The 10,221-nt window shown below is 62.0% G+C and overlaps 2 protein-coding genes across 2 annotated transcripts in view; both read left to right on the top strand.

Annotated features, from left to right (window-relative positions):
* Positions 1–6: 6 nt before the first annotated feature.
* Positions 7–9,123, top strand: SUPT5H (SPT5 homolog, DSIF elongation factor subunit; the record flags this gene model as incomplete). The annotated part of the gene is made up of 26 exons (XM_042020146.1): positions 7–88; positions 192–261; positions 672–740; positions 848–913; positions 1,036–1,066; positions 1,191–1,259; positions 1,987–2,238; positions 2,333–2,422; positions 2,699–2,769; positions 2,847–2,952; positions 3,256–3,349; positions 3,431–3,567; positions 3,647–3,802; positions 4,220–4,366; positions 4,655–4,801; positions 5,198–5,323; positions 5,405–5,489; positions 5,565–5,669; positions 5,772–5,874; positions 6,115–6,242; positions 6,471–6,576; positions 6,797–6,955; positions 7,423–7,591; positions 8,085–8,288; positions 8,655–8,750; positions 8,845–9,123. Coding segments are annotated over 26 exons (3,012 nt in total), but the record flags the coding sequence as incomplete, so codon positions are not given.
* A 445-nt stretch (positions 9,124–9,568) lies between these two features.
* The window catches only part of TIMM50 (translocase of inner mitochondrial membrane 50), a 4,351-nt gene continuing 3,698 nt past the window's right edge, over positions 9,569–10,221 (top strand). Inside the window, exon 1 of the mRNA XM_042020145.1 lies at positions 9,569–9,772. Within this exon, the coding sequence (XP_041876079.1) occupies positions 9,584–9,772 (189 nt within the window). The 5' untranslated portion in view covers positions 9,569–9,583. The remainder of the gene's footprint in view (positions 9,773–10,221) is intronic.

Raw genomic sequence — 10,221 nt, 5'->3', positions numbered from 1 at the left:
CCCCAATTTTCCCCCATTCCCTGGTTTTTGCTGTTGATTTACTTCATCCTCCACCGTCACCTCCTCCCCGGGGCAGAGGAGATCGAAGGTAAGAGTCCCACTCCCCCAATTCTGGGGGTTCCCGAAGTTTCCACACCCCCCCCCCGATCCCAAATCCCCCTCCTGACCTTCCTCTGCCTCCTCTTCCTCAGCTTCCAACATTGACAACGTGGTGCTGGACGAGGATCGCTCGGGAGCACGGCGGCTCCAGAACCTCTGGAGGTGACCCTCGACACCCCCAGTGTCCCTCTGTGTCACCCCTCACCTCGTTTTTATCCTTTTTCTACATTTTCCCCTTCTTTTCCCCCATTTTTCCCTGATTTTCCCATGTTTTTATCTTCGTTTCCTGTCTTTTCCCCTCATTTTTCCCTGGTTTTTTCTCATTTTCACTGCCTTTCCCTCATTTTTCTGTTTTTCTCTCATTTTTCCCTGTTTTTCCTTGATTGTTCCTTGTTTTTCCTTAAGTTTTCTCTTCTTTTTTCCTTTTTTTAATTGCTTTTCCTTCACATTCCCATATTTTCCCCTCGTTTTCCCTCGTTTTCCCCCGTTTTTCCCTCATTTCCCCCAGCTTCTCCCTCACTTTTCCTCATTTTTCCCGTTTTCCCCTGATTTCGCCCTGTTTTCCCTGCCAGGGACCAGCGGGAGGAGGAGCTGGGCGAGTACTACATGAAGAAATATGCCAAGTCTTCGGTGGGGGAGACGTGAGTGCCACCCCTGTCCCCTCCCCGCCCGTCCCTGGCACCCTCCCTGGCACCACAGGGCCACGCCCACCCCAGCATTCCCTGATTTTTTGAGGCCTTTTTCCCAGAGTTTACGGCGGCTCCGATGAGCTCTCGGATGACATCACCCAGCAGCAGCTGCTGCCCGGCGTCAAGTGAGTTTTGGGGGGAAAAACGGAATTTGGGTCAGAATCCCTGGGAATGAGAATTCTGGGGAAAAAAGGGGGAATTTGGGTCAGACCCCCCCAAAATAATGAGGTTTTGATGCCCCTCACAGGGACCCCAATCTCTGGACAGTCAAGTGCAAGGTGGGTGTTGGGGGAGGACCTAAACCCTGCTTTTTGTGCCCAAACCTCCCTTTCTGAGCCCAAATCTCCCTTTTTGCCTCCAAACCTTTTTTTTTTTTCCCAAATCGTGCTGGTTTGTGCCCAGATTGGGGAGGAGCGTGCCACGGCCGTCGCCCTCATGCGCAAGTTCATCGCCTACCAGTACACGGAGACGGTGAGCACTGGGAGGGACTGGAAGATGCTGCGGTGGCACTGGGGTCACACCTGCACGTGGGGACACTGGGGCTGTGCCGGGGTGTCCTTGGTGTCACATGGGTGCCAGGCTGGTGGCACTGCTGACACTGCTGTCCCTCCCGTCCCCTCTGTCCCCGCTGTCCCCTCTGTCCCCGCTGTCCTCTCTGTCCCTGCTGTCCCCCTCTGTCCCCCTCTGTCCCCCTCTGTCCCCCTCTGCCCCCCTCTGTCCCCCTCTGTCCCCGCTGTCCCCTCTGTCCCCTCTGTCCTCGCTGTCCCCGCTGTCCCCTCTGTCCCCTCTGTCCCCGCTGTCCCTCCTGTCCCCTCTGTCCCCGCTGTCCCCTCTGTCCCCTGCTGTCCCCTGCTGTCCCCGCTGTCCCCGCTGTCCCCTCTGTCCTCTCTGTCCCCGCTGTCCCTCTGTCCCCTGCTGTCCCCTGCTGTCCCCGCTGTCCCCACTGTCCCTCCTGTCCCCGCTGTCCCCTCTGTCCCCAGTGTCCCTCCTGTCCCCCTCTGTCCCCCTCTGTCCCCCTCTGTCCTCTCTGTCCTCTCTGTCCCCGCTGTCCCTCTGTCCCTTGCTGTCCCCGCTGTCCCCGCTGTCCCCACTGTCCCCAGCCATTACAGATCAAGGCCGTGGTGGCCCCCGTGGGTGCCTGTGCTGGGGTGGCACCGAGGTGTCCCACTGCTGACACTGCTGTCCCCGCTGTCCCCAGCCACTGCAGATCAAGGCCGTGGTGGCCCCGGAGCACGTGCGTGGCTACCTGTACGTCGAGGCCTACAAGCAGACCCACGTCAAGCAGGCCATTGAGGGCGTGGGCAACCTGCGCCTGGGCTACTGGAACCAGCAGATGGTGCCCATCAAGGAGATGACCGACGTGCTCAAGGTGGTCAAGGAGGTCACCAACCTCAAGCCCAAGGCCTGGGTGCGCCTCAAGAGGGGCATCTACAAGGACGACATCGCCCAGGTGAGGGGGGGACACACCTGAGGGGGAGGGGGCATCCTCAGCTGGGGACACCCCCGGCCGGCCGGGACTGACCCGTGGGCGTGGCCTGGCGCAGGTGGATTACGTGGAGCCCAGCCAAAACCAGATCTCTCTCAAAATGATCCCCAGGATTGACTTCGATCGGATCAAAGCCCGGATGAGCCTGGTGAGGATCCACCTGGGGGGGCACCTTGGGCAGGGGAGGGGAACCTGCTTGGGTGGATCCCCACCAGTGGATCCCAAGTCAGTGGGTCCCTGGGGGTTGGATCCCTGTGAGTGATTCCTGGGTCAGTGGGTCCCTGGTTTGAGTGGATCCCAGGTCAGTGGATCCCTGGCACTGAGCAGATTCCCTAAGCAAATCCTGGGTCAGTGGATGCCAGGTCATTGGATCCCCCGAGCAGATCCCTGGCCCTGAGCAGATCCCCTCTCCCCTCCCCCGCAGAAGGACTGGTTCGCCAAGCGCAAGAAGTTCAAGCGGCCGCCCCAGCGCCTCTTCGACGCCGAGAAGATCCGGTAGGGCCTGGTCCTGAAGGACCCCCGGGATCCAGTGACCCTGGGAGTGACCCTGAGTGACCCCAGGTGTCCCCCAGGTCCCTGGGTGGAGACGTGGCCTCAGATGGTGACTTCCTGATCTTCGAGGGCAACCGTTACAGCCGGAAGGGCTTCCTGTTCAAGAGCTTCGCCATGTCGGCCGTGGTGAGCCCCAAATCTGCTTTTTCTGGCCTAAAATCTGCCTGTTCTGCCCAAAATCCGCTTGTTCCAGCCCAAATCTGCTTCTTCTGGCCCAGTATCCTCATGTTCCAAACCCAAATCTGCCTGTTGGAACACAAAATTGACCTCTTGGAACCCAAAATTCACCTCTTGGAACCCAAAACCACATATTTGAGCCCAAAATTTTCCCCTTCTACCCAAAACCCACAAGTTTGAACCCTAAAATCTGCGTGCTCCAACCCTAAATCCGTTTTTGCCCCGAATCCTGGAATTTTCCCCCAATCCCAGATCACCGAGGGGGTCAAACCGACCTTGTCCGAGCTGGAGAAGTTCGAGGACCAGCCCGAGGGCATCGACCTGGAGGTGGTGACCGAGAGCACCGGTATGGGATCCCTGCATTCCCAAACCCCAGAAAACACCCCAAACTCCCCAAATTTCCCTAAGTCACCCCAAAATTTTGCAGGAAAAGAGCGGGAACACAACTTCCAGCCGGGGGACAACGTGGAGGTGTGCGAGGGTGAGCTCATCAACCTGCAGGGCAAAATCCTCAGCGTGGATGGCAACAAGATCACCATCATGCCCAAGCACGAGGACCTCAAGGTCTGAAAAGTCCAAAAAAAAAAAAACCCCTTGGGATGGCTTTTTTGGGTGGAAAACCAGGAATCTTGGGTTTTTCCAGGATATGCTGGAGTTCCCGGCACAGGAGCTGAGGAAATACTTCAGGATGGGCGACCACGTGAAGGTGATAGCCGGGCGCTTCGAGGGCGACACCGGGCTCATCGTCAGGGTGGAGGAGAACTTCGTGATCCTGTTCTCCGACCTGACCATGCATGAGGTGGGAACAGGGGAAAAAATGGAAGAACGGGAAAAAATGGGGAAAAAATGGGGAAAAAGGGGGAAAAATGGGGAAAAAATAGGGGAAAAAGGGGAAAAAATGAGGTAAAATGGGGGGAAATGGAGAGTGGAGGAGAACTTTGTGATCCTGTTCTTGGACCTCACCATGGACGAGGTGGGAACAGGGGAAAAAAACCAGGAAAAACAGGGGAAAAAATGGGAAAGACGTGGGAAAAACCTGTGAAAACATGGGAAAAACCCAGAAAATGGGGAAAAAGGGGAAAACGGGGTAAAAATGAGAAAAATTAGGGGAAAACCCAGGAAAAATCCAGGAGAAAACTGGGGGAACAGGGTTTGGGGTGAAAACAGGCGGTTTTGGTGCAGTCCCAGCGGATTTTTCCCCGTTTCCTGCCCCCAGCTGAAGGTGCTGCCCCGGGATCTGCAGCTCTGCTCTGAGACGGCCTCGGGGGTGGATGTGGGGGGGCAGCACGAGTGGGGGGAGCTGGTGCAGCTGGACCCCCAAACTGTGGGGGTCATCGTGCGGCTGGAGCGGGAAACCTTCCAGGTGAGAGCCCCAAATCCAACCTGAAATCCCCCAAAAAATCCCCCAGAATCCTCCCAATAAATCCTATAAAATACACTCCAAAACCCCACCTAAATCTCACCAAAACCCTCCCAAAATCCCAGGGGAACCTCCCAGGGCACCCCACACCCCAAATCGGCCTCCAGAGGGGCCCCAAATTCCCTTTCAAGGGGGGTCCCAACCCACCACATTTGGGAGGTCCCTGGAGTCCCCTGCCAGGTGTCTCCTGGGTGTCCCCTGTGCGTGCCCTGAGCCGTGCCGCGTCCCCAGGTGCTGAACATGTACGGGAAGGTGGTGACGGTGCGGCACCAGGCTGTCACCAGGAAGAAGGACAATCGCTTCGCCGTGGCGCTGGACTCGGAGCAGAACAACATCCACGTCAAGGATATCGTCAAAGTCATCGACGGCCCCCACTCCGTGCGTCCGGGAGGCTTCGGGGGGTCCTCGGGGTGGTTTGGCAATCTTGGAGGGGTTTGGGGGGATTCTTGGGGTGTCTGAAGAATCCTCAGGGTGTTTGGGGTGATTCTCAGAGTGTTTTCGAGGAGATTTGCAGGGTCCCTGGGGTGTCTTTGTCTTGAGGTGTTTGGGCAGACCTTCAGGTGTTTTGGGGGTCCTTGGGGTGTTTTGGGGGGTCCTCGGGGTGTTTGGGGGAGATTTGGGAGATCCCTGCGTTGGTTTTGGGGGTCCTTGAGGTGTTTTGGGGGGGTTTTGTGATGTTTTAAGGCCTCCCTGTGGTGTTTTGGGGGAGTTTGGGGGCTCCATGTGGTGGTTCTGGGGGGGGGGTCTCACCCCTTTTCCCCCTGGCTCCAAAAGGGCCGTGAGGGTGAAATCCGCCACCTCTTCCGGGGCTTCGCCTTCCTGCACTGCAAGAAGCTGGTGGAGAATGGGGGGATGTTCGTCTGCAAGACGCGGCACCTGGTGCTGGCCGGGGGCTCCAAGGTCTGAACCACTCCCCCAAACCCCCAAATTTCCCCGTTTTCCCCCTTTTTCCCCCATTCCAACCCCGTTCTTCCCCTGCAGCCCCGTGATGTCACCAACTTCGCCGTGTGCGGCTTCACACCAATGTCCCCTCGCATCAGCAGCCCCATGCACCCCAGTGGGGCCGGTGAGCGATTTTGGGGGGTCTCGGGGGGTTTTGGGGACCCTCAGGGACCCCGCTGACCCCTCTGATCCCCCCCAGGCCAGAGGGGCGGTTTTGGGGCCGGGGGGCTGAGCCGGGGCCGCGGCCGGCGCGACAACGACCTCATCGGGCAGACGGTGCGGATCTCCCAGGGGCCCTACAAAGGTCGGTGTGGGACCCCCGAAAACCCACCCGGGGAGCTTCCCCAAACCCTCTGACCCCACATAAACCCCCAAAAACCCCCTCTGATCCCCCAAATCCCCCCAGGGTACATCGGGGTGGTCAAGGATGCCACGGAGTCGACGGCACGAGTGGAGCTGCACTCGACCTGCCAGACCATCTCGGTGGACAGGCAGCGACTGACCACTGTGTGCGTGGGGAGTGGCAGCCCGGGGACAGCCCTGGGGACACCCCTGTGGGGCAGGGACAGCCCTGGGGGCACCCCTGTGGGGTGGGGGGTGACCCCCTTAAGGTCAAGACCATCCTTGAGACCCCCAAGAGGGTCCTGGAGCCCCAAAAGGGTCCTGGTCCCCCTCCCCACTGGGTCTCTGTGATGCCCCCGGCTCTTTTTGGCGTCCCTGTCCCCTCTGACCCCCCGTTGTTCCCGCAGGGGGTCCCGGCGCCCCGGGGGTCTCACCTCGGCCTACGGGAGGACCCCGATGTACGGATCCCAAACCCCCATGTACGGCTCGGGGTCCCGCACGCCCATGTACGGCTCGCAGACCCCGCTGCACGACGGTGAGAGGGGATTTGGGGACATTTGGGACAGTTTGGGGTTATCTGGGGACATTCAGGGACAGTTCGGGGACATTTGGGGACAATTCGGGGGTCCAAACCCAGGGTGGTTTTGGGGTCACCCCCAGGAAGCCACACCCCCAACTGTGGGGTCACAGGTGGTGAGTGGGGGGCTTTGGGGACAGTGTGGGGACAGTGTGGGGACAAACGGCGTTTTTGGGGTGTCCCCAGGGAGCCGCACCCCCCACTACGGGTCCCAGACCCCCCTGCACGACGGGAGCCGGACCCCGGCCCAGAGCGGGGCCTGGGACCCCAACAACCCCAACACCCCCTCGAGGTGAGAGATCCCCAAAAAACCCCAAAATAACCCCAACACCCCCTCGAGGTGAGAGATCCCCAAAAAACCCCAAAATAACCCCAACAACCCCTCGAGGTGAGACCCCCCCCTCCCCCAAAAATAACCTCCTTTGGGGTCCCACTCCCCCAGTTTGGGGTCCCCCTTCTCTTATTTGGGGTTTCCCATTTTTGGGGCCCCCTCCCCAATTTCCCCACTGTAGGGCGGATGAGGACTTCGAGTACGGCTTTGAGGACGAGCCCACCCCGTCCCCGCAGGGCTACGGGGGCACCCCGAACCCCCAAACCCCGGGGTACCCCGACCCCGCGTCCCCACAAGTCAGCCAGCCCTACAACCCCCAGACCCCCGGCACGCCTGCCATGTGAGTGGGGACCCTGAAACCTGTGGGGTCGGGCACCCCAGAATGTGGGACTAGGGGGGAGAGCCCCAAGTGGGGTTGGAAAGGGGGGGGAAACGGTCCTGGGGACCCCAGATCTGGGGTTTTGCGGGTGGAGGACCCCTAAATGTGGCTTGAAATGGGGAAACTGCTCCTGGGACCCCCAAATCCCCCCTGGGAGCCCCTAAATCCCCTCTCCCATCCCCTGGGACCCCCCCAGACAACCCCTGGGATCCCCCAAATTCCCCAGATGTGACTCCTGGGACCTCCAAATTCCCCCTGGGACTCCCAAACCCCCTCTCCCATCCTCTGGGACCCCCAAATCCCCCCAAAACAACCCCAAAACTCCAAAAAATAAACCCAAAAGTAACCCAAACAACCCCGGCCCCCCCTTGGGACCCCCAAATTCCTCCCGAACCCCCCAGGTGTGACCCCTCCCTCACCTGTCCCAGGTACAACACGGAGCAGTTCTCGCCCTACGCCGTCCCCTCCCCCCAGGGCTCGTACCAGCCCAGCCCCTCCCCCCAGAGCTACCATCAGGTGGCCCCGAGCCCCGTGGGCTACCAGAACACGCACTCGCCGGCCAGCTACCACCCCACGCCGTCCCCCATGGCCTACCAGGTACCCCGAGACCCCAAAACCTCCCCTGATATCCACAATCTCTCCAGAGCCCCATGGGCTACCAGGTGCCCCCTTAGTGGCCACTGACTGCCCCTTATCAGGTACCCCTGGGACCCCAAAATCTCCCCCAGAGCCCCCAAAACCTGCCCCGGGACCCCAAGACTTTCCCCAATATCCACAGCCCCTCCAGAGCCCCACGATGCCTTAAAAAATGACCCCTTAGTGGCCACCGACTGCCCCTTATCTCAGGGGTACCTGATAAGCACCTGTGGCTGATCAGGTACCCCAAGACACCCCAAAATCCCCCCCAGGGCTGTCCAAATCCACAGCAGAGCCCCCCAAAGGCCTTGTAGCCCCCTAAAACCCCTTCATAGCCCCCCAACCCCTTCGTAGCCCCCCTACACCCCTTTATAATAACCCCAAATTTCCTTCAGACCCCCTTGCAGCCCCCCCAAACCCCTTTCCCCCCCTAACTGTGCCCCCTTGCCCCCAGGCCAGCCCCAGCCCCAGCCCGGTGGGCTACAGCCCGATGACCCCGGGGGCTCCATCCCCGGGTGGGTACAACCCCCACACCCCCGGCTCAGGCATCGAGCCCAGCGCGGGCGACTGGGTGACCACGGACATCCAGGTCCGGGTGCGGGACTCGTACCTGGACAGCGCGGCTGTGGGGCAGACCGGGGTCATCCGCAGCGTCACGGTCAGAGCCTGTCCCGGGCGTTTTTGGGGGGGTTGGGAGGTGTTCAGGGGGGTTTTGGGATCTCCCAAAAGGCTGCCAGGGTGGATGGAGACCCTCGTGTTTTAGAGGGGTTTGGGAAGGGTTTTGGGGTTTTTTGGGGGGTCTCCCAAAAGGAGAGAAGGCTAGGGGAGCATTGGAGGGTTTGGGAAGGGTTTTGGGTTTTTTGGGGGTGTTTGGAGGGCTTTGGGGGAGTTTGGGGAGGATTTGGGGGGGCTGGAAGGTGGAGAATCATCCCTGATGCCACCCAGCCTTTGGGGATGGAGATCTCAGGGGTTTTTGGGGAGTTTTTGGGTGTCCCCCGCGAGGCTGAGCCCCCCGGCCCCACAGGGCGGGATGTGCTCTGTGTACCTGAAGGACAGCGAGAAGGTGGTCAGCGTGTCCAGCGAGCACCTGGAGCCCGTCACGCCCACCAAGAGCAACAAGGTGCGACCCCAAAACACTCCTGGGACTCCCAAAACCTCTTTGGGATCCCCCCAGTTCCCTCGGAGCCCCCCAAACCCCCCCGGCCCCCCCCCAGGTGAAGGTGATCCTGGGCGAGGACCGCGAGGCCACCGGGATCCTGCTGAGCATCGACGGCGAGGACGGGATCGTGCGCATGGACCTGGAGGAGCAGCTCAAGATCCTCAACCTGCGCTTCCTGGGGAAGCTGCTCGAGGCCTGAGACTCCCCCGGGAAGCCCCCCGACCCTTTTCTCCCTGTTTTCTCCCCATTTTCTGCCTCTCCCCCCCTGCTTTTTTGTCCCCCCATTTATTGTACCCAGGTTTTAGGTGTCAAATAAAGAACTGGGGGTGCAGCACCCGCCCGGCTTCCTGGTTTTGGGGTGGGGGCATTTCGGGGAGACCCCTCGCCACATAACAGGTGGGCGGGGGGAGATGGTGCTCCCTCTACGGGGGGCCGGAGGGAGTTGGGGGGGCACAGAGAGGCTCTTGGGGGAAATTTGGGCCGGTTTTGGGGCCAGTTTCGGGGGCTTCGGGGCCGGTTTCGGGGGTCGCGGCCTCGGCGTTGCCCCGGGCCCGGCTCCACGTGTCCCCCCCGGCCTCGCGCCGCTTCCGCCAGCGCTCGCTCTGATTTGCTGCCGCGCCTTTGGCCCCGCCTTCCCCGCGCCGCCATTGGCCGCCCGCCGCGCCGCCATTGGCCGCCCGCCGCGCCGCTCCTCCCGCCGCCCTCAGTCCTGGCCTCTGATTGGCTGCCCTCGTTCCGATCGCTCCGCTCCCATTGGCTGCCGCTCCCGCGCCGGCGCTTGGCCGTACAACAACATGGCGGCGTCCGCGGCGGCGCGAGCGGCGGCCTGGGGGGTCCGCGGGGTCCTCGGGGCGCGACGGGTCCGGGCCGCGACCCCCGCGCTGCCATCCCCGGGTCCCCCCGGGCCCCGCCGCCCCCTCAGCGGCCCCGCCGCGGGCCCCGATACGGCCGCGGTGCTGCGGGAGCGGCTGCGGCAGCACCAGGTGGGGACACGGGGGGAGACGTGGATGGGGGGGCCGCGCGTGGCCGTCCCCTCGGGCGGGGCGGGCCCGGGGGTCCCCAAAGGTCTTCGGCCGCCCCCGAGAGTCCCCAGGGGGCTCCGAGGCTCGCGACGGTCTCCAGGTGTTCCCTCCGCAGGTGGCCGGGGACTCCCCCTCGTCCCCAGGTGTCGCCCGGTGGCCCCAGGTGTCCCCTCTTCCCCGTGACCCCCCCGGGTCTCCGCTCTGTGTCCCCGCTGTCCCCGCAGGTGGCTGGAGACTCCCCCCCAGGTGTCCCCCGGTCTCACGTGCCCCCGCACGGTGTGTCCCCCCGTGTCACCTGTGTCCCCTCGCTGTCTCCCCCCCCCCGGCGCCCCCGGCTCCGGCGTGTCCCCGCAGGTGGCCGGGGACCCCCCCCAGGTGTCCCGCGGTGTCCCCCGGCTCTGACGTGTCCC

Source organism: Corvus kubaryi, unplaced genomic scaffold (assembly GCF_017639235.1).
Source record: "Corvus kubaryi isolate FWS band 111438036 unplaced genomic scaffold, C.kubaryi_AGA036_p1.0 36810, whole genome shotgun sequence".
NCBI lineage: Eukaryota > Metazoa > Chordata > Aves > Passeriformes > Corvidae > Corvus > Corvus kubaryi.
This window is presented reverse-complemented; position numbering and strand designations above follow the sequence as displayed.